At 41.2% G+C, this 23,413-nt stretch overlaps 1 protein-coding gene across 1 annotated transcript; it reads right to left on the reverse strand.

Annotated features, from left to right (window-relative positions):
- Positions 1-13,625: 13,625 nt before the first annotated feature.
- SERPINB13 (serpin family B member 13) lies at positions 13,626-22,597 on the reverse strand. Its single transcript, XM_045886316.2, has 7 exons — positions 22,330-22,597; positions 21,777-21,833; positions 18,476-18,604; positions 17,967-18,084; positions 16,406-16,548; positions 16,041-16,196; positions 13,626-14,422 (listed from the first exon to the last, which is right to left on the reverse strand). Exons 1-7 carry the CDS (start codon positions 22,492-22,494, stop codon positions 14,018-14,020), a joined length of 1,173 nt encoding a protein of 390 aa, XP_045742272.1. The 5' UTR covers positions 22,495-22,597; the 3' UTR covers positions 13,626-14,017.
- Positions 22,598-23,413: the final 816 nt, after the last annotated feature.

A 23,413-nucleotide genomic window follows, 5' to 3' on the forward strand; every position in this document is an offset into this window, starting at 1 on the left:
CACAGATCAAGCTGTAGATAAGAAACTCATCTGGTCAATGAAAGGAAGAAAAAATTAAAATGGGATTTCCAATATGAAAAGTAAATCAGCATATAGTGTGTATCAGTTTATCAGGATCTTACCGCCCCTTCTCCTGTGCAAATTATAATAAGGAAGGAAGGAAGGAATAGAAACATCTGTAAATTCCTTTTTCAGTAGTTAGGGGAAGGTATAACTCACAGCCTCACAATTCCTGTAAAGGCTGCAGAGGGGGAAAGCAGCTAGGTCACAGGAGGCCCTGGAGGAAGTGAGGAGAACAGCAAGAAGAGCAATGCCAGGGCTCAGCAGCAACATGTCCCTCACAGGAAAGAGCCTCACTCTGAATACAGAAAACAGCATGCCCTCTCTGGAAATACCTGCCGCAGGGAGCCTGATCTGGCTCGGGAGCACAAAGGAGATGGGTATCTCAAGGAATCGCACAACCTCCAGCTTCCACTGCGACGGAGAAAGCCAGACAGTGCTGCTCCACTCTAGCAGGACAATCGGACAAGACAGAAATCCCCGAACCCAACAGAGAGCTGTAGTTGCAAGGGAACCACCCACCCTGAAATCTAAGGAAAGACAAGCACCTCCAAGAGACAGACATAGCACCGACTTGCCTGGGGCACAACTCAGAGGAGGACAAGTTATGTTCTGAGAAGTACTGAAAGCCAAATGTGAGCAGCACAAGGGCTCAGAACCCTGGGAACCATAGACAAAGGGGGAGTTCATACTCGCTCAGTCTTCACTGCTGGGACTTCAAGAGAAAGACAGGGCAGGGCACCCTCACTGGTGGGGGTCTACAGGAGGAATACGGCTGCCCCAAGCAGAAAAGGCAAAAAGCCACACCTGATTCTTCTCCCCCAAGAACCAAAAGGCGCTGGCCACTGAGACAAGGCAGCAAACCCCATCAGTCCCACATCGGAGGTGAAGACTCACGTGACTATGTAACCAAAAAGGAAAAAACCCCCTTCTACTTGGGGACCGTGAGAGGTCTTCAGTCTCCGGAGAGAGAAAACTACCCTTCTCAACCCAGGACTGCGGGCACAAAGCAGGCAGAAGGGCCCTCTCTGAGGTCAAGGTGCATAGAACACTAAAAGCTGAGGGTGGAGCAAAAACACGGAAAAAACTTTCCAGCAATCAGGCGCCCAACCTAAACACAAGATAACCCTACAGGAGTTTAAGCCAGGACCGCACTGAAGACAATCTTAGCAACTACATACATCCATGCTCAGTTCACATCCTGCCGAGAAAGACTCCATATCCCACACTAATTGCATAGCAGAGGAGGCATGCCTGTTTCCAGATATAAATGCTATTTCCCTCAGTCTCCACTGTACCACACACAAAGTTTGGTATTTAATAAAAATTTATGAGACATGCACACCCACAAACACACACAAAGGAAAAAATAATGCACTGTCCAGAGACAACACAATCAACAGAGCCAGACTCCGACGTTATGCAGATGTAGGAACGATCATGGAGGAAATTTAAAATAACTATGATTAATATGGTAAAGAATCTAGTGTGATCTTAGTATGGCTTTAGAGCAGTATCATAATACGCATTAATATACATATTCACCAGACAGGAACACAGAGCACAAAATAAATCACTGCTGCTAGAATAAGACATGACTCATATTAAATAAAGCAGTATACTCTGCAATTATCCCATAGTCTCCAAAGATTTGCTATTTTCCATGCTCTGTAATTCTAATAAATGGGTTTGGTGGATACTATTTCTTATTTTTTCTTTTTTTTTTAAGATTTTATTTATTCATTTGGCAGAGAGACAGCAAGAGAGGGAACACAAGCAGGGGGAGTGGGAGACGGAGAAGCAGGCTTCCTGCCGAGCAGGGAGCCCGATGTGAGACTCGATCCCAGAACCCTGGGATCATGACCTGAGCCAAAGGCAGACGCTTAACAACTGAGCCACCCAGGTGCCCCTGGTGAATATTATTTCCCAAACATCCAGTAATACCAGTTCAAGAGAGTAAACACAATGATAAAGAAAACAGTGCAATGAGTGCAAAGAGAAAGAGAATTGAAAGTATATTAATGACCACATTGTTTTACAGAAAATTTTAAGTGACAGCTGTGACAGTTGTGACAATCAGACTGTGGCTAATTGCCCTAATATAAAATGAAAAAACACAAGGTCAGTGCAACAACTGTAAGGACAAATACAAATTAAAAACAAGAGACTTAATTCTTCCTGTTGAAAATAAGAGCTTCCTCTCCTTTCCTTTTTCTCACAACATTTACTCTAAGAAAATTTGTAATTCTAAGTACTTTCTCCTCTTTGAAATGACTTTATATCCTTTTGAAGACTAATTAAGCCTTTGTCAGCTTCATGACTGGAGGAATGCCTTTTCTGAAGGACCTGGGAAACAGCTCTTTGAAATGTAAACTTCATGGGATCCAGCGCCATCTCCCAGATTCTGTAGAAGGGTAGGCACCTAAGTCAGCGGCCAGGTTTCAAAAACTACCTCCCATCTTAAAGATAGAAGTTTGTTATTCCTCTGGATAAAGCCAATTACCTAACACAGATGGTCACCCCAATTCCCAGATGAATCTAGGATGAACTGTGTGTAACAAATGGGGCTTGTCAAGTCCTCTTACCTGAGGACTAGTTATTGTTTATGTTTCAGAATCTGTATGTTATAGGTTACATCTGCTTGGCTATGTAACAGGATGTGATTCCCTTCTGCCTTCGAAGTCTCTTAGCAAATTGCCTGTGATACGCATCACGTTCTGGTTTAATGCGTATTCAATAATGAAAGTGTCTTCTTTTTCTATTACCTTTGTCAAGAGAATTTCTGGGTTGGAAGAAGACTTTATTTTTAATTATATTTCCCCAACACTTTCCACAATTACTAAGAGTATACTTCGTCCCACCAGAATCCTGCCACAGGACAGTAAAAGAAAACGTGTGTGATGATTACAACTTTAAAGAATGGAGGTTCTGTTTTCTCATACAGTCTCTGATGCTAGGCTCTACCCAGATTCTAGACCCACAGGAAACATCAGATCAGAAATGTTTACTATTTTCAGCTCCTACATTTTAGTGTAATTTTTATGCACCAATAAATAACTAATACAGGAACTGATTTTTTTTTACTTTAATTTAAATGTAATGGAGCCACATGTTGCTGATGGCTGTACTATTAAAACCAGAGGTTTAAAAATTATGTTTGCTTGCTATTTCATGTTTCTATTCGGGAATTTGGAGTCTCAAGCAAGGCAAGAAAAAGTCCAATTTTATGTCCCCGTGGGTCCACCGTATGTACCCTTAGGAGTCAGATCACCTCCACACTTCTAGCTAAAGAGTTGCTTGAATTCACCCAGAAAACTTCACCAAGTAGTAAAGAAAATGATACCAACAGAAACTTAGATCTACACAAAGTATTGAAGAGTGACCAAAATGGTAAACTGTATCTAAATATAAAAGACATTTTTACTCATTTTTTAAAAGATAATTGACTGCTTAAAGCAAAAAACAACAGCAATCTACTGCCAGGTTTATAAGAAACAGAAAAATAGGGGCACCTAGGTGGTGCAGTTGGTCAAGCTTCTGACTCTTGGTTTCAGCTCAGGTCCTGATCTCAAGGTCGTGAGATTGAGTCCCGCCACAGACTCCATGCTCAACTCGGAATCTACTTGAGATTCGCTCTCAACCTCTCCCTCTGCCCCTCCTGCTTATGTGCACTCTCTCTCTCTCTCTCTGAAATAAATAAATCTTTTTTTAAAAATGATTTTAAATTACAAGAGACAGAGAAATAAAATCTGTCACTACAATAGCAAAAACGATGAGATGATAAAATGGAAGTACACTCTCTTAAAGTTGTCACATTAACAATTAAGTACATAGTATTTCCTAAAGATAGTCAGGGAACGCTGAACTATGCATAGTATAGACTCTAAAGCAACCATTAGTAAGTCAATATTGAAGATAAAATGTAATACTAAATATTCTCAATCAGAAAAGAAGTAAAGGGGAACAACAAACAAGACAAGCAGAAAACAAATGGCACTATGGTAGATTTAAACCCAAACGCAACGATAGTTATAGCAAACACTCATTATCTAGACACTCTATTTAAAGGACAGAAATTTTCAGGCTGTATGAAAAAGCAAGACCCAATGTAATAAAGAGTCCAGCTCCGCTTCTGATATTTGACTGCTGACCGCATTGGAGGCCCAGGGCTCTTTCCCTCTGACCCACATCGGGGCTGGCTGGTAAGAAGGCCCTAGAGCTCCCTCCCTTGGCACCTGCAGGAAGTGCAAACCAAGCAAGCCTGATGCGCAGGAACTCTCACCGGGGGCCACCTCCTAACCACAATAAAAAGCCCTCCCGGCACTGAAGCCTGGGACCATGCCATCCTCTCCTCAGAAAGCCTCATTATTTGAGCAGTAAGGCTAGCCTTTCCAAGAAATGATGCTGGAACAACTGAATGTCCACATTAAAAAAAAAAAAAAAAATGTGCCCTAACCCTTACTTAACAAAGACTTACTCAAAATAAATCACGTCTAAATGTAAAAGCTAATACCCTAAAAGTTCTAGAAAAAAAAACAAGACGGTCTTAGCAAATTTGAAATAGGCAAAGATTTCTTAAATAAGACCGAAGGTGGAACACCCAGAAGCCATAAAAGAAAAAGTAATGAACTGGACTGCATCAAAATGTAACCCATCCCCTTGTGGGGGCGCCAGTCTCGCACCTCGCACCGCCCCTCCGCGCCTGGCCAGGACAGCTGGGATGGGGGGGGGGGAGCGTGCGGACCGGGCCAAAACAGAGGGGGGCGGGCAGGGCAGCCAGGCCCCCAAAGGCGGCCTGGAGGCGGCATCGCGTCCTGCATCACCTTCCCCACCCTGAGCACGTGCAGAGGCAGCTGCAGCTACGCGAGCCGAGCGCCTGCGGCGATGTACCTGGGCTTCCGGGACTGCAGGTGACAGCGGTTCTGGCCCCAGGCCTCCATCCCCAAGGCGGCCATCGGGTCGGGTCCGGACGCTCCATCCCTCAGCAACCACAGGCCGGCGCCCTGGCAACAGCACGCGCCAGCTGCTCTGGGGCCGAGGCTGAGGTGGTCGGTCCTGTGCCTCCTGGACATGATCACGGTGACGTTCACTCACGACCAGAGGTCCCCCAAGCCCAAATGCAGAGGATTCTTTCACGGGGGTCATGGAGATAGTGTGGAAACAAGGGCTGAAGAGGACAAGCCCGGACCTCCCAGCGCAGCTGGTGCGTAAGTGTCAACTCCACGAGGCCCCGACCCGCGGCTCTCGCCGTGCTCCCAGCTCTCGCGTGAACATACCCTGGGTGCTCAGGACCCGGATGCAGGGTATGAAGCCCTGGAGGCGTGGGACCGCGCCTGCGCACTGTGAAGGATGACGGGCTCGGGGCGTTCTACAAGGGCAGCGATCCCCACGTGGGCCTGGGCGGGGACCGTCTGGACGTGACCATCCTGTTGGTCATCTGATGAGGTGCCCGTGTGGCTTGGGTCTATAGCCCTGGAGCCATGGCCCAGTCCCAGCCCCGTGGTTCCGCTCTGGGTCGCAGAGGCACCTGCCGCAGCCTATCACAGCTACCTCCGGGCCTCTGCCGGGCCTCACCGCGTGCCACACCATCGTGTCCTAGCCCTCTTATCCCGCCGTGGCCTTAACTGACCCTCAGGTTCCCCCTCCTCTAACACAGGATGGCACCCACCACTCTCAGGACCATCTCCCCGAGCCAGAATAACCTGGATGCTGGGGGGCGGGGGGCGGGGCAGGAAAGAAAGAAAAGCAATCCATGTATTTGACATGGAACTTTTATTCAGAATATATTAAAAGCAATTTTGTGAAGTCCATAATTGTAAAACAATAAAATAAAAATGAGCAAAAGATTTGGACAGAAACTTTGCAAGAGAAGAGATCCACATGGCCAATATGTACAGGAAAACGTGCCTGACATCATTATAAGGGAAATACATGAATTAAAACCACAATGAGATAATACCTACACACCCACTGGAATGTCTGTAATGAAGAAGACTGGCCACACCAACCACTGGTGAGGATGCAGAGCAAATGAAATGCTCATACATTGCTGGTGGGAGTGAAACATGAAGAACATTTTGGCAGTTTCTTAGAAACTTAAATATATACTTACCATATGGCCCAGCAATTTCACTCCTAGATGTCTAAATGAAAACATATGTCTCCATAAAGATTTACACACACAAACGTGCATAGTAGCATTATGCATAGTGGCCAAACACTGGAAGCAACACAAAAGCTCATCAATGGGTAAATGGATAAACAAAATGTGGTTTATCCATACAATGGAATACTGTTTGTCAATAAAACATAACAAACTACCAATATCTCAGCAACAGTGATCAATCTCAAAAACACAGTGTTGACATCAAAAGAATAAAAGAAGAAAAAGAAAAAGAAATCTTGCCATTAGCAACGACGTGGATGGAATTAGAAGGTATTATGCTAAGTGAAATAAGTCCATCAGAGAAAGATAATTATCATACAATCTCACTGATATGTGGAATTTGAGAAACAAGGCAGAGGATCATAGGGGAAGGGGGGTGGGGAATGAAACAAGATGAAACCAGAGAGGGAGACAAACCATAAGAAACTCTTAATCTCAGGAAACAGAGGGTTGCTGGAGTGGAAAGGGGTGGGAGGGATGGGTGGCTGGGTGATGGACATTGGGGAGGGTATGTACTATGGTGAGTGCTGTGAATTGTGTAAGACCGATGAATCACAGACCTGTACCTCTGAAACAAATAATACATTATATGTTAATTTAAAAAAAAAAAAAAAAACACAGTGCTGAGCCAAAGAAGCTAGGCACAAAAGAGGACATACTATATGAATCCATTTGAATGAAACTCTAGAAATGGCAAATCTACCCTGAAGTGATTAAAGGCAGATCAGCAGCTGCCTGGGCTGGGGGATGATGAAAATATTCTGCATCTTGGTTGTGGTGGTGTTGTCAGGGATATATACATTTACAAAAGCTCATGTTCTATGCTTGAAATAGGTGAATTTTATTTTATGTAAATTACATCTCAGTAAAGTCAATTAACTATTAATTTTGTTAAGTCTCTTCTGAATCTTCCTTACAGAAAAATCAGAAGTAACATATGTAGATACTCTCCCCTCCGGAAGGTGAAGCTTAATCCCACCCCCCACCTCCAGTAGGATAAGTAGAACTTAGTGACTTACCTTTCAAAGAGTATAGAGTATGAAATGGGAAAAATAACAACTTTATAGTGTAGAAACCTGACAAACCCTACCTTAACCAGATGATTAACATTCCCAGTGATGTCATGTACATGGTCAGGTTCCCCCTCATATGATGTGAAGAGAAGGCACTTCACCTTTGTGATATTCTTTCAAAAATCCTAGAAGCCCAGTCTAACCATGAGAAAATAAGTCAGTCAAGCCCCAAATACAAAATACCCAACCAGTACCCCTCAAAACTGCCAAGGTCATGAAAAACAAGGAAAGGATGAGAAACTGTCACAGATCAGAGGAGACTAAGGAGATTGACAAATAAATGCATTGTTATATCCTGTGCTGAATTCTGGAACAGCTAATGGACTTTAGTGAAAAAATTATTGGTAAAATCCAGGTAAATCCTGGAGTTCAGCTAATAGTAATTATATTAATTTTCTGTTACTTCATAATCAATTCCAAAAATATATCCCTTCACAGTTCTATGGATCAGAAGTCCTGGCACAGTGGGACTAAATCCTGCACTCAGGGACTCACAGAGCTGAAATCAGGGTATCAGCCAGGCTGTGCTCCTTTCTAGAGGCTCTGAGGAAGAATACACTTCACTTGGGTTGTTGGCCAAATTTATCTGTTGCACTTGTAGGACTGAATTTCCCATTTACTTGCTGGCTGGGAGCTAGGGAACACTAAGGTCCTAAAGGCTCTCAGGGTCTTGCCACACAGCACCCTCCATGTTCAGAGTTAGCAAGGGAATTTTGTTCCTGTCAAATCCCTCAGACTTTGCCTCTGACTTCCCTGTCTCTGAGCTCTAGACCAAGATTTTAAGGGCTCATGTGATTAGATCAGGCCTACCCTGATAATTTCCCTTTCCTGAAGTCAACTGGTATGGATTTTATTATTATTATTATTATTATTATCATTATCATTATTATTATTATTATTTTGATTCTCAATTGCTTCTGCAAAATCCCTTCATAGCACCACCTAGATTAGTATTTGATTGAATAACTAGGAGACAGTATGTGTATACTAGGTAGAATCATAGAATGCTGTCTACCACAGTGATGTACCAATGCTGATTCCTTAGATTTGACACAGTAATGTCAGATGATAACATTAGGGGAGACTGGATGAGGGTTATATGGAAACTCACTGTATCATCTTTGCAACGTTTTTAAATCTAAAATTATTCCAAATAAAAAGCTAGTAAAAAAAATAGTATAAAAATAGTATCCTCAAAAATCCTACTTAAATGAAATGTGTCATTTCTTGCCTGCTGGGACACAAACTGATAGAATTTCCATATTCAGCTACTATAAACAATAACAATGTATAGGATTGAGGAGCAGTGAGGAACAGTAACAATCAAGGAAGCAGGAGAAGGAGGAAGAGGAAGAGAAAGAAGAAAAGGAGGAGAAACAGGAGGAGGGAGAAACATCAGCAGCAGCCTACATTTATTGAGCATTTAAATGCCAGGCATTTTCTTAAGTACTTGGTATAAACAATCTCATTTAATCTCTGAAACAACCAGATAGGGCGTTATTTTACTGAGTAATCTCCCGATTTTACAGATGAGGAAATTGCAGTAGAGAAGGCTACGTGACTTGTTCAAAGTCACACAGTTAATAAGTGGTGGAGCTGGGAATCAAATTCAGTTAATCTGTCTCCTGAGTCCTCATTCAGAGACATTTTCCTAGGGCACCTGGGTGGCGCAGTCGGTTAAGCATCCGACTCTTGGTTTTGGATCTGGTTAGGTGGTGATCTCGGGTCATGATCTCGGGTCGTGAGATCAAGTCCCATGTAGGGCTCCACACTGAGCACAGAGTCTGCTAATGTTTCTCTCTCTCATCGCTATGCCCCTCCCTGACTCGCACTCTCTCTCTAAAATAAATAAATAAATCTTGGGCGCCTGGGTGGCTCAGTTGGTTAAGCGACTGCCTTCAGCTCAGGTCATGATCCTGGAGTCCCTGGATCGAGTCCCGCATCGGGCTCCCTGCTTGGCAGGGAGTCTGCTTCTCCCTCTGACCATCCCCCCTCTCATGTGCTCTCTCTCTCCTCTCATCCTCTCTCTCAAATAAATAAATAAAATCTTTAAAAATAAAATAAAATAAATAAATAAATCTTTAAGGGAAAAAAAAGAAGCATCTTCCCATTTGATCTCTCATAGTCCATGCATCTACAACATCAACCCGCTCTTTCAGCCCCTGCTCTTCCCTCGGAAATAGCTTCCAAAGAAGGTAACATAGGCATTAATTTACATTTGACCCAAATACTTCTGCACATGTGATCCATCTCCATGGAAGCCAAAAGGATGTAGTCCTGAGCTGCCTTTGCATAAGAGAATATTTGAAACTCTAGTCATCTTAGGTGTCTTTTTCCCTGTGCACAGAGCCCAGAGCTCATTCTGATGAGTTTGTGTTTATCTGTAAACACATTCTTATACCTAGAATTTGATCAATTGCAATTATATTTCCAATGAAATCTTACCAGCTTGCCTATTTTGAAGTAGATGTGAATTATCCAATTCATTCTGAGAACAAGAAGCAAAGGATTCACTTGAAAAAATTCTTAAGTGGAAATTTTTTTAAGATTTAACTGAGATTTTTCTCTTCTTATTTTCCCTGTAATAATAGATGGTTTTCTATCTAGGCAAGAATATCAGCCAAGACTTCTATTCTCTTACAATATGTCAGCTGTGCCATTGGCATGCCCACTATCTGCAGCAGATGAAAATATTTTTAATCAACTCCTCAAAACAACTAGGACTTCAGGCATCTCCCAAAACATTGGTCCCAACTTGCCTGCTATTTTTCAAATTTTTGTCTAAGGAGATCATAGATTCCTCAGGATTCTTCAGGTACCCAGTAAACAAAACTCAGCTTTTTTTTTTTTTCCTTTTTTGGTGGAACTGTGGGGAAAAAAGTGGATCAAGTTATCTCTCCATAGATACATGATAGGTAGGTAGGTAAATAGATGATAGATACCTCTATTTTTCAGATCACTTGTTCTCCGTATTGATCTCGTCCTCTCCTACTATATAAAGGAGAGCTTCCTACATCATGAGAAGACTAGCATTAGACTTGGGCTAATACCTAGATTATCCTATTCCAGCTAGTCACCCCCAAGAAAGCTTCTCTACCCCCATCTTTATATGAAGTCCCAGGCCACCTTCCCACCCCTAACACAGATTACTGTAGCTAAAAGATGAGTTATAATGATTGGCTAAGCCTGGACCATGTTACCTTTCAAGGGTCTTTAGTACTGTGGTTACTTGGTGCTAATGGTTAGCAACCTTGCCCAGATTGACACCAGAGAGGGCTTAACCAGCAGCTCCTCAGCTGTTTGCCAAATAGGATGTTGCTCAACTGTGTCACTTGTCTTTTTTTTTCTCCCCAAGGTCGTCTACTTGTAGACTTGCCCAACTCCATTGAAGACACTTATAAAGCCAAAAAAAGAGATCCTGAACATTTGGTCAAGGATGTGTGGAGTGAAGAGGCCCCATAACTGTAGCTGGTGGGCAAGCACCAATCGAGACCCTGAACCACAACTATGGTTAGTGATACCTCTGTCATATCTGTTTCCCTGTCAGCACACCCCTACTTGCATTTTGAGCCACTGTATTTCTTCCTAAAGCTTTATTATTCATAACTTGGATAAATCACCTCTCTTTCTGCCTTGCCTTTTTAAGTATACTTCAGTTTATTTAGTGGCCATCAGGTGGTGATTGGAAGGAGCAGAGCTGGTTTAGCCTTCTAATACTAAGCCTTAGGAAGGTATCTTATCCCAAATGCTCAGAGATTTCATGAATATGGATTTCTCATTCTTCAACTGATACAGTTCTTCTGCATTAGAAAAAGTATTACTCAACAAAATGCCTATTAACACTCCACCCCCTTTTAAATTCCTTTAAACATCTTATATTCATGCTTCTTTTTATTCTTTATTTTATTTTTAATAAAAATTGTATATACTTAAGGTATACAACATAATTTGATACAAAAATTAAGAAAATAATTCCATTCACAATAGCATCAAGAATTGTCTAAATTCCGTGAAAAAAAGATGGGTACATTTGAATCTATCAAATATTGCTGAAAGAAAGGAAATTACTAAATAAATGGAGAGACATTTGATGTTCATGGATTGGAAAACTCAATATTGAGCAAATTGGTCCATAAGTTTAATGCCATTCCTATCAAAATCCCAATAGCTTTTTAAATAAATTGACAAGCTGATTCTAAATTTTATATGAAAATGCAGAAGACCTAGTATAACCAAAACAATTCTGAAGAGAACAAAGTACTTACTCCCTGATTTCAAAACATATTACAAAATTACAGCAATCAAGACATTGTGGTATTGTCATTTTCAGTAGGCATGTAGTTCAACAGAACAAAATTGAGACCCCAGACATAAAACCTTATATTTATGGTTAATTAATTTTTATAAAGGTACCAAGACAATTCAGTGCAGAAAGGGTTGTCTTTTTAATAAACGATACTGTGATAATTATATACCCGTAGTCAAAAAAATCATAACTTAGACGCTTAACCTTGCCCCCCCCCACACACACAAATGAACCATGGATTTAAATGGAAGGGTTAAAACTGTGAAACTTCTAGAAGAAAACAGGTGGAAATCTTTGTAAACTTGGATTAGGGAAAGCATTCTCAAACACACCAAAAGCATTATCCTTCAAAGATAATATTGAGGGGCGCCTGGGTGGCTCAGTTGGTTAAGCGACTGCCTTCGGCTCAGGTCATGATCCTGGAGTCCCGGGATCGAGTCCCGCATCGGGCTCCCTGCTTGGCAGAGAGTCTGCTTCTCCCTCTGACCCTCCTCCCTCTCATGTGCTCTCTCTCATTCTCTCTCTCTCTCAAATAAATAAATAAAATCTTTTTAAAAAAAAAAAGATAATATTGATATGTTAGACCCTACTTGCACTTCAAAAGACACCAGTAAACTACGAGATATTATTTTGCAACCATAGGACAGCTGAAATTTTAAAAACAGGCTATACCAAGTATTGGCAAGGATGAGTAGAAATTAGTACCCTCATACATTGCTATGGGATTGTAAAATGGTTGCAGCTACTCTGGGAAACAATTTGGCTGTTCCTCAAAATGACAAACACAAAGACACCATATGACCCAGCAATCCCGTTCATTGGTATATACCAAGAGAAATGGAAATATATGTCCACACAAAACTTGCATACAAAATGTTCATAGCAGGGACACCTGGGTGGCTCAGTCGATTAAGCGTCTGCCTTCGGCTCAGGTCATGATCCCAGGGTCCTGGGATCGAGTCCCGCATCGGGCTCCCTGCTCCGTGGGGAGCCTGCTTCTCCCTCTGCCTCTGTCTCTCTCTCTGTCTCTCATGAATAAATAAAAAAAATAAAATCTTAAAAAAAAAAAAAAATGTTCATAGCAGCATTATTCATAAAAGCCAAAAAGTAGAAACAATATAAATGTTCATCAGTTGATGAATGAACAAAATCTGAAATATCCATGTAATAGAATATTACTCAGCCATAAAAAGAATGAAGTATTGATTCATGCTATAACTTGGATGAAGCTTGACAACATTATGCCAAGTGAAAGAAGCCAGATGCAAAAAACTACATATTTTATTATTCCATTTATATGAAATGTCAAAGAAAAGTTTATAAAGACAGAAAACAAATCAATAGTTGCCTGGGACTGGGGGTGGGAACAGGCATAAGGAAAACTTTTTAGGATGATGGAAGTGTTCCAAAACTGGATTGTGGTGATAGATGCCCAACTGTAGAAGTTTAACAAAAATCATTGAATTGTAAACTTACAATGTGTCAATTTTATGGTAGGTAAATTATAGCTCAAAGGAGCTGTTAAAAAATAAGTCAGCAATGGGATCTTGTTAAAAACTGAAAAAATAAAAGTAGATAGGCCCATAATAAAGAGCACTGGCAATAGACTGAGAGCCTCTCAAACAGCATCTTCAAGAAAATACTCTTTTGTAGTGCCCACAGCTCACTTGCAAAATAACCAGAAATACGTAAACGGGCAAAAAAGAAAGAAAACACTCTTCTAAAAGTCATTCCAGATATTTACTGTCACTTTAAAAAGTGACAGGGTACAAATAGTGATCAGCTACAATATTTAGCTTCTCAAAATCACATTTGTTTCACAATATCAAAATGCTTACACAACTGACAACAGATAAGACATTCCATTAGAAGAGAGGGTGAAAATATGGGAATCCTCTTTGTCTGATACCTGTTTTATTTTGTTTTGACTTTAAGCTTTAATTTATGTTTTGCTAATGTGCATCTAAATTCTATGCAGTTGGCCACACTCTCTTCTGAGAAAGAAAAAAAATAACATGTCAATTGAGTAAATTATTGTTTTATTTTATTTGTGTATTATGTCATGCTATTAGAACTAGAGCAACTCCCAGAAACACTAATCCATAGTCTTCACTGCGGAGTCTGTTTCTTGCCATCAGTGTACAAAACTACAAGAGGTTGATCTACTTTCAGAAGAAATCAACAGGAGATTACTAATGAGCCTTGATAACTCACTTTATATGTGGCACAAACAAAAGGACATTTCACTTTGAAGGAGAATTATAAACATAACACACCCTATTACAGTCATTAAATCATTGATTCTGATGGTAAGATTGGAATGCAAGCAAGTAAAACAATTTTTTTTTTAAAGACTGCGCTATTTCCATAGTCTTAATAATACTCCAACACTGGTTTTCTGCAATGACTATCCTAAGGAGAAGAAAATCTACCAAAGAAGAGGATGCTGTTGGACTCCTGGTGCTTGATGAAGAACAGGAAAGGGTGATTGCAATGAAAATGTTCACAACCCGGGGCTGAGGTGAGGGCGAAGCCCACACTGGTGGCTGCCGAAGACTCGGTGCCTTCCTCGGTTACCACCATGAAGGACCTGTGTAGGAACTTGTGTGCGTGCAGCCTGGAGGGTGAGGACATCCCGGGATAGTCAGCTCTGCACACGCTGAAGGCTTCTCGCATCCCCATGGCTGCCAAGACAGCCTCCAGATCGTAACCATCCTCCACTTCAAACCGGGGCAAGTGCAAGGTCACGTTCCTTTCTTCCATATGCCCTGGGCTCGTCCACTCTATTAGTTTTTCTGGAGTTATTTGATCTATAACCTATTAAGAAAAAAAGGAGGGGAAGGTGGTATGGTTATCAATACAAAGCTGAAACACTGTAACACTGATTTGTATCAATTAGAAATTATTTATTTTAATAATGAATAAAAGTAGAAATTTTATTTCACTAGACTCTTGTCTTTATATAGCAGGCACTTGTCTTATACTTCTTTATTTAATTATCTGTGTATATGTGAAAACTCAATAGTATTAAATGAATCTTTAAAGATGAGAAATAAGTTCTTATTCTATCCATCTAATACATATCATTTTTTACTATTCCCCTGTAGTCTTTTATGAATATATGATGTATAATTTATATATATTAAGTTGTATATTTATATGAATTATATATAATTAAAATGCTATCATTAATATAATTTATATTATATAATATATATATTTACATAGTTGCAATCACAGTGAATGTCCATGTTACTTGTTTTAATGTAAACTTTTTCACAAATCTGTATCTCTCCTGAATATCTTCAAACTGATAGATAATAAGTCCATCGAGCTGATAAATTTTGCCAAATATTCATCCATTCACTTTACAGTCATCTCGTATGTATCCAGCATGATAGATGCTGATAGATACTGTGGATCCCAAAATAACAATTATGATGATGATGATGAATTTCAAACTATGTATTCTAGGGTATTTAATGTAGAAATTACTGATTTCACTCAGAAAGGCAATTTTTTTCTTTTGAATTATTTCTCTAAGGCAATCCCCACAACTGGGATTTGGGGGTCAGAGTATGAATATTCTTAAAGCTTTCATACATATCGCCATTTTGCCGTCCCAAAGTTTTCCAACATATAATGCTACTAGAGATGTTTCACAGCAGCAGAACGCAATCTAGTATTACAATAATATAATATCTATCATTTACTGAGTACTTCCATGTACTGGATCCATTCTAGGAGATATCTTAGTCTAAGTTTAAATCAAAGGGACTAAGTCAAGGGGTTCAAGATTAAAGGTCTTATGGATTTGGGGTGATTATTATGTGTCGATGTAGGTTCATCCTTGCTTTAAAAAAAAAAAAAATTACCATTCTGTTAAGTGATGTTGATTATGAGGCAAGCTGTGTATGTGTAGGGCCGGGGGATACATGGGCAATCTCTGTACCTTTCTCTCGATTTTGCTATAAACCTAAAACTGCTCCAAAAAAAATAAAATCTTTAAAAAGAAATTAAAGGCCCAAGAAAGAAATTCAGGAGGTCTAATAGCCTGCTGAACAGGATGCAAAATTTGCTGTATGTGCAAATGCAATTTTCTGGGAAAAAGAAATAGAGATCAATCATAGAGATCATACCATTTCTCAGAATGGCGGTTGATCTTTAGAACTCCCATATGACCTTAAATGTTCATTTTAGCTCATCCCCAAATATTTTAGTTATTGGTTGTTTTCAATAAACCTGATATCATCTAGTGTTCCTCTTTAGACATCCATCTATAGTTGCTGCACAGAACGAGAAATATTTTCTGCTTGGCATTGCCAGACACCAGCTCCCTAACAGAAGCCCTGTTTCCAGGCTTACCCAGAAACAAGCTTTGGGATGCAGAGCCTCAGGAAATGAAAGCAAGATTGGAGGAGATGCAAGGTTTTACCTTCTCCAGACCATCTATGTCATTGGGCAGCAACACAAACATGCTTAGGTCGTTGTTCTTATATGGAATCCCCAGGAGTTGGGCTTGCAAGTCCTCCAGGAAAGTGAAGCTAAAGGAATGGCACTGGGTCATCATTGGCACAGATTTGCTTGTACTCTGCAACAAAGCACCAGAGCATGCCATGTCAAAAGAGGCATAAGACAACCAAGTTAGCTCACCAAGGTAATTAGCTCAACACAAAACAATGCTAAAGATCAGAGCCTCAGAGTCAACTTTGCTATCTACCATGGACATTTGCTCAAATATGATTTTAGATGTTACATTCCATGTGTAAACGCATCACATAAATAAATTAAGGACCATACCTTGTTCAGCCAAAATTCCTCCTCCTTGGTATTTTCTTTCTTAAACTCCCTGTCCCATTGCCCTTTAAAATAAACTATGTTCACCAGCACCAGCTTGGTGAAGCTGTTTAGAGAACCATCTGGAAACAGGTCCTTGATTTTTTCTGCAAACAAACAACAACAACAAAATTGGCCTATCTTCAAAACCACAAGTGCTATGCATGGCAGATACGATGCAGATGGACTTGACTCATCATTAAAAACTCAGCCAGGTCAGCACCTGAAGGCCTTGCCGACAAAAGGTTTGCTGGCAGAATCGTAGGGAGGTTCTCACTTTGCCCATCACCTGTTTATCCCATTGGATAAATTGAGGTGTGATGGTTAAGAGTTCAAGCTCTGAGATCAGATTGCCTCTGTGAGCATCCAGTTTTGCCTCTTACGGGTTGAGGAATCTCGGGCAAGTTATTTAAGCTCACTGTGCCTCAGTTTCCAAATCTGTAAAACAGGAATAAAACCTGCCTCATAGAGTTATCGCAAGGAGTAGATGACTTAATATGTGTAAAACACTTATAATGTTATCTGGCTCATAGGAAGCATTCAGTAAGTGTTAGCTGTTATTATTTTTACCCATTTGATATAGTTACCACCCAAAACTTAGAGATTTTTATATTATTGGAAAAGGAGCTAATGTTTTTGTCTCTGGGTTTAGCCTATCCCACACTGAATACTGCCTTCAATCAGCCCTTTGATAGGCCCTCTTTTTTCCTGCTCTTCCAAATTTTATTTCATTTTTTGGACTAAGTTTGAAGACCAAAAAATGCATTGTGAAATAATAATGTCTTCCTGATAAGTGGAATTTAAAAAAAAAAAAATGTATTTCTGAAACTCTAACACTAAAGTATCCGCTATTGCTCCCCAAAGTGTATTTCCATATTAATAGTCCTGTCTGGTATTTCCTGTGCATTTGCCTCCTACTAGGGGATAAGGAGGGAGGATGAAGTGAGGGCTCTGTCAAGTTCTCTGCTGTGAATGGGGCTGAAAGTTGTAATCACCCCGGCATGACGCTCAAGTGGAGCTGAAGCCTGGGCAGCCCCAGCTGTAGGTAGTAAAGCAGGTCTTAATGGGAGGAGACTGAATGTTTCTCACTTGACAAAGAGAAAGGAACCACTCTGTGACATTTCCACTTATGGACCCAGACTCAGAAAGGAAGGATCTGATATAAAGGAAAAGATGTGAACCCAACAGAGACATTAGCCCAGTTTCAGGAGCCCCAAAGATATCGTGAACCACAGTCATGTGCAAGTCCGTCCCCACTATGTTTTTCCATGAAGTTGGCTTCCTGTGGTCCCTCTCTGGTGCCCCTTGGCTCTCTCCCATTTGCTGAGACCATTCCACCAACTGTAGTATCTTTTCCCACTCCTCATGCCCAGTGCTGCCCTTCTAACCCTGAAAAATTTATCTCAAGTCTGCACCCCCCAAAAGCTTGTGCACCCTGGTCCCACATGCAGTGTCAAGCTCAGGTCTTCTCTCAGAGCAGGTACTCGAGAAGTGTTTTCTGTTAAATGACCAATCCATACTCTACCATTTGTTTGGCTTTCGACCCAGGAATTAATCTTCTTTCGACTTTCATCTGCTGCATTTACAAAATCAACAGGTTCCAGAGAAGCATGGTAATATTTTTCCACATAATCTAAGTATTTCTTTAGGAGGAACAGAGAAGGAATAGAAAGAGGATGAAAATTCAGTCTATCCATTTACTACATCTCTAAATAAATGTGTCTCTACATTAAGATGACTAATATTGTTAGCAGGGAATTTTAGGACCTGGGCAAATCACTTTGAGTACTTCCATGCCCATTTTTTGCAGGTGCAATAGGCTTAAGGCAAAACCCAGAATTAGACTGCCAGAATTAAAAAGAAGCTCCCAAAGGGTCTGGATGTCTGGAGAACAGGCAGGGGAACGCACCCAGTGATATGGGCTGAGCCAGAGAGTCAGCTTAGGCAGCATGCCTCCAGGACCCACCGTCCTAAAAGGGCCATTGGCCATTCATTAATACCACTCACAGATGTGGTGGACTCAGCAAAACTTACTTGAAGGAAGAGGTATGTCTTTTCTCCAAATAGCCTGTTGGCTATTTTTAGTTCATAATCATTAGTGGGTTTGCCTATCTCATCCAAAAACTCTTGGAATTGGTGATATATCTCTTCTGTCTTGTCAATCTTCAAAATCAAAACAAGAGATATGTTATATATATATTATGTGCTGTATTCTTACGATGAAGTAAGCTTAAGAAAAGCAAATGTTATTAGGAAAATCATAAGGAAGAGAAAATACATTTACAGTACTGTGTTCTATTTATCCAAAGAAAATCCTATCTAAGTGGATCTGTGCTGTTCAACCCCATGTTATTCAAGTGTCAACTGCACATGAACATCAATGACTGGGGATTTCAAGGCCAGTGGGGCCAGGTTCCACTCTCTCTGTACAACAGTATGAAATGGGCCAATGTACACTGCTAAGTGGAACAGATATTGCTATAATCCCTTTGGCAAACAATTGGTTAATATTTAATGAAGTCAAACATACATAAGCCCTACCTCCCACATATGTACTAGAGACCAGTAATGTCCCATAGAAATATAATGCATGTGAACCACATTTATATAATCTTAAATTTTCTAGTAACTACATTCTTAAAAGTAAAAAGAAACAGATGAAATGAAATTTAATATTATATTTTACCAAACCAAATCTATCTAAAACATCATTTCAATGTAACTATAATACATAACTACATATTAAGTATTATAAATTATTTCAACAAAAATAACATATAAAAATTAACAAGATATTTTACATCTGTGACACACACACAAAAAATGTATATTTGGTTTCTTTCTCCAATTCCTAACAGAGCTCATAAGCCTTGTAATTTGCTGAGTGATAGGGGTACCAGGAGCATCTTTTGTTTTAATATTTGCTCTTTGATCCCAGTTCCTGACACAGAACTCCTAAATCCGTTGTAATTTCCTGGTATAGGAGCATCTTTTGTTCTAATGAAACAACTATCGGTGGGATCCTGAACAGCTTCAAGGTGGGGGCTGGTCTCCGAAAAAGACCAAACCATAATTAGAAGCTTAGAATTTTCAGCCCCATCTCCCATCCTCCAGGGAAAGGAGAGGGGCCAGAGATAGAGCTAATAGTTGATCATGCCTATATGATAAAGCTTTCATAAAATTTCCTGAACTACAGTGTTTAATGAGCTTCTGGGTTGGTGAACACATCCATGTGCTAGGAGGGTGGTGCACTCCAAAGTCCACAGTGACAGAAGCTCTTGCTCTTGGGACAATTTGAGATCTCACCCTATATATCTCTTCATCTGGCTGTTCATTTGCATCCTTTACAGTAAACTAGTGTTTCCCTGAGTTCTGTGGGCCATTATAGCAAATTAGCAAACCTAAGTAGGATGTAATAGGATCCTCTGATTTGTAGCCAAGTCGGACAGAAGTGTGGGTGATCTGGGAACTCACTTCCTTGTAATTGGCATCTGAAGCAGGGCAAGTCTCGTGGAATGCAGCCCTTAATGTTTGGGGTCTGCTCTGACTCCAGGCAGTTAATGTCACAACTGTTTAACATGAGGGGGAAAAACCCACATTTGGTGTCAGAAGTGTTGTGAGTAGTAAAGCAGTTTTCCTTCAACAACTCTTGAAATCATCAAGACCTCATACTAAAATCTTGAAATTCAATTTTTAAAAGCAAGGTTCAGAATACCCTGAATTCATGTGATAATCAAATGTACCTCTGGCATGTCTTTGGGCAGCTCATTCTACTCATCTGTTTTCTCATCGATTAAGCAAGGAGATTAGGGGCGCCTGGGTGGCTCAGTCGGTTAAGCGTCTGCCTTTGGCTCAGGTCATGATCCCAGGATCCTGGGATCGAGTCCCACATCAGGTTCCCTGCTCAGCGGAGAGTCTGCTTCTCCCTCTCCCTCTGCCTTCCTCTCTGCCTACTTGTGCTCTCTATCTCTCTGTTAAATAAATAAATAAAATCTTTAAAAAAAAAAAAAAAAGAAAGAAAGAAAGGAGATCAGAGTAGGCAGCCTCCAAGACAGGCCCCAGTCCTAATATCCTTTCAGTCAGTAATTCTACTCTTCTTCGTACCTCCGTGACTCACAGAAAAGTCCTGAGGTATGGACAGAGCTGCTATGCAGAGCCGTACACGTTGTGTCCAGCACAAAGCTGAAATTCCGTCCTCATCCCCATCACCAAGCCAGGAGTGGGCACCTGTCCAAGGGGGTGTCCTTTTTTCTAATTCCCACAAAGATTCTGTACAGGCTACTATGCTTGGGAGGGAGAAGGATCTGAAAGCAACAGTGCTCCTTGACTGAGTGGACAGTGGAGGAGCTGCCTGACCCAACGCTGTTGCACAAACTTCGTGAGGAAGCCTGACTCTCCACATACGCCACCGAGCCAACCAGACAACCTGACCGTGTGGGATTGTGAAATGAACAGCTCATACTGCTGGGTGACCGGAGCCAGGATTTTATGAGCGTCTGGGACTGAGCTATGACTACTGTCAGGCGGATGTGCCCCCCCTGAGAGTTCTAACCATCTCCAGATGCTAGCCCTGACCCATGAACTTCCCCATGTTTGAGCAGATTGTCCTTTAGGTAAGGAATACTACAACCCTAGAGCTGGAAGAGACCCTAAGAAGTCAGTGGTCTTGTGCTAATATATTTTTAAAATGAAGTATCAGCAAGGGGGCTTAAAATAAAAATGGAACGTAGTAATAGTATTGCCTACTACCACCGCCATTATTACGGGGTGAGTCACCAATGTGTTCCAGATGCCCCACTGGACACTTCATGGAGGCTCAAAGAAAATAACTTGCCCAAAGTAGCATGGCTGTTACGTGACTGAGTCAGGATTTGAACTCAAATCTGTTTAACTCCTAAACCCATTCACTCTGCCACGGGGACTTTTCAGTCTATGGGCACCTACATCAGAGTGGTCAATGTGCTTTAAAGTTAAAGTCTCCTAAGGGTGTGTGGGTGGCTCAGTCGGTTGAGCGTCTGACCCTTAGTTTCAGCTCGGGTCATGATCTCAGAATCCTGAGATCACGCCCTGCTTGGGAGGTTCTTTCCCTCCCTCTCCCTCTCCCCTGGCTCGTGCTCTCTCTCCCCCTCTCTAAAGTAGATAAATACATCTTTTTTGAAAAGTCTTCTCTTAATATTAAGGGTTTATTATTATATAATACTAGCAACCCTACTTGGCTGCGGTGATTGCAATTGCCTAAAAATAAGTATGAACTATTAGCTCTCCTACACATTTTCCCAGGGAGCCCACATCAACAAAGCAGCCATCCTGAAGGTTTCAACACCTGTCTCCTCACCATTTTTTCCTCGGTCTTGATGCTTGAGCTCTCTGCATCTTTTTCAGAGAAAAGCATCTGGAAGGGACAGAAAATAGTATGGTTGTGGTCAGAATAGAGAAACCCTCACACAGAATCAGTAAAATGTTTAAGAAACCTCAGTGGCAAACAGGTAACATGTCTCTCCTTTGCAAAATCATGCAAAGGTCTCAACTGCCCATTGATCTCACCTACAGTGGTTTAGCCATTCGTGTACTGATCTTTGATGTGTCATTTATAGCCTAGTGGGGATTATGCAACTTCTTCCAGTAGGTTCTGTTCTTCATGCTCTATCTTTAATTATGAAGTTAATGACTTTGGACGAGTCCATTCAGCCCCCACTCAAAGGAATTTCAAGCACCAAGAAGCAGATGGCATGGCGATATTTGGAGAAGGAGGAGGACTTCCCTGACAGATCTGAAATTGCTCTGTGTCTTCAAATGCATTCTCTGTTTCCCGGCCCCATTTCAGGGTAATGCTGGAGGGCAGCCGCCAGAGACGAGCCCATGCTGGACAGCAACAGGAGGCTCCTTACCTTCTGTAACTGGACCGCGGTAGCTCCTCGGGCCTCCAGGACGAGCATGCCAATGGCAGCTGAAATGCCCACAGGAGAAAAGAAGATGTTGCCATCATGTATTTTATTCAGCTTTTGGAAGAGATTAAACCCAAACTGAGTGTATGCTGCCACAGGTGAATCCATGAAGATTCCAGCAAGATCTAGAACAACAACAACAATCAAAACCAAACGAGAACATTTCACTTGTTTGAATTCCTTTATGTCACAGGAGCCCTTCCTGCTTCTCTTCCTCTCCCTGCATTGATTCAGAAAATAGAGATTGTCACCCTCCCAGGGAAAACTCACTGATGTCTGCTCCTCCCCCTTTTCTTGGCCTTCTCTGGACAGGAGACGTGAATCAATCTGACAGCATACGGTGTTTCTGTTCTCATTTCCCCAGGCAGTGGGCTTAATGCCTAAATGGTTTCCTTCTCTCTTGTTCTCTGCCAGAGCCTGCCTGTATCTGCCCGCTGCCTCGTCCTGTGCCAATCTTCCCCCGGCAGGCCCAGTCCTTGCCTGTTCCTGTCTAGCTGTCCAGCTACTGGCCCATGATCAGGCCAGAGGAAGGCCTAGGAATCCCTGCTGACCTCAGGTCCAAGCAGTGTTCCAGCCTTAAAATAATAAAGCCAACAGCTGCTCCTTCTCTGATACTTTCTATTTCTCAACTGATTCGAGATCTAGTGCAGCGAGTGGCCGGATACATTAATTCTCTTAAACCCCGATCCCTAACTGCTTGAAAACTTGACTCGGCGCTGAATTTTCCCTGAAGGGCAAAGATATATCTCTTTGCCATGGATTATTAAGTAGGGGAGAGAGTGTTTTCTTTTCTACATTTTTCTATATTGTTTCAGGCTCATACCATGAGTTCATGTTACTTTTGTTATCTCACACAAAAAGAAATAATTTTAAGAGCAATTAATATTTACCAAAATAAGCAAATAAGACACATTTTATATTTTCCTCCCCAGCAGCTATGTTATAACTAGTTTATAAAGGCTTCCAGAAAAATCCTAAAATAAGAATGAGATTAATCAATGCAGAATAAAATTTTTTGCAAGCCTAA

Source organism: Mirounga angustirostris, unplaced genomic scaffold, assembly GCF_029215605.1.
Source record: "Mirounga angustirostris isolate CCGP_5_RB_7025 unplaced genomic scaffold, mMirAng1.0.hap1 SCAF_14, whole genome shotgun sequence".
Classification (NCBI taxonomy): Eukaryota; Metazoa; Chordata; class Mammalia; order Carnivora; family Phocidae; genus Mirounga; species Mirounga angustirostris.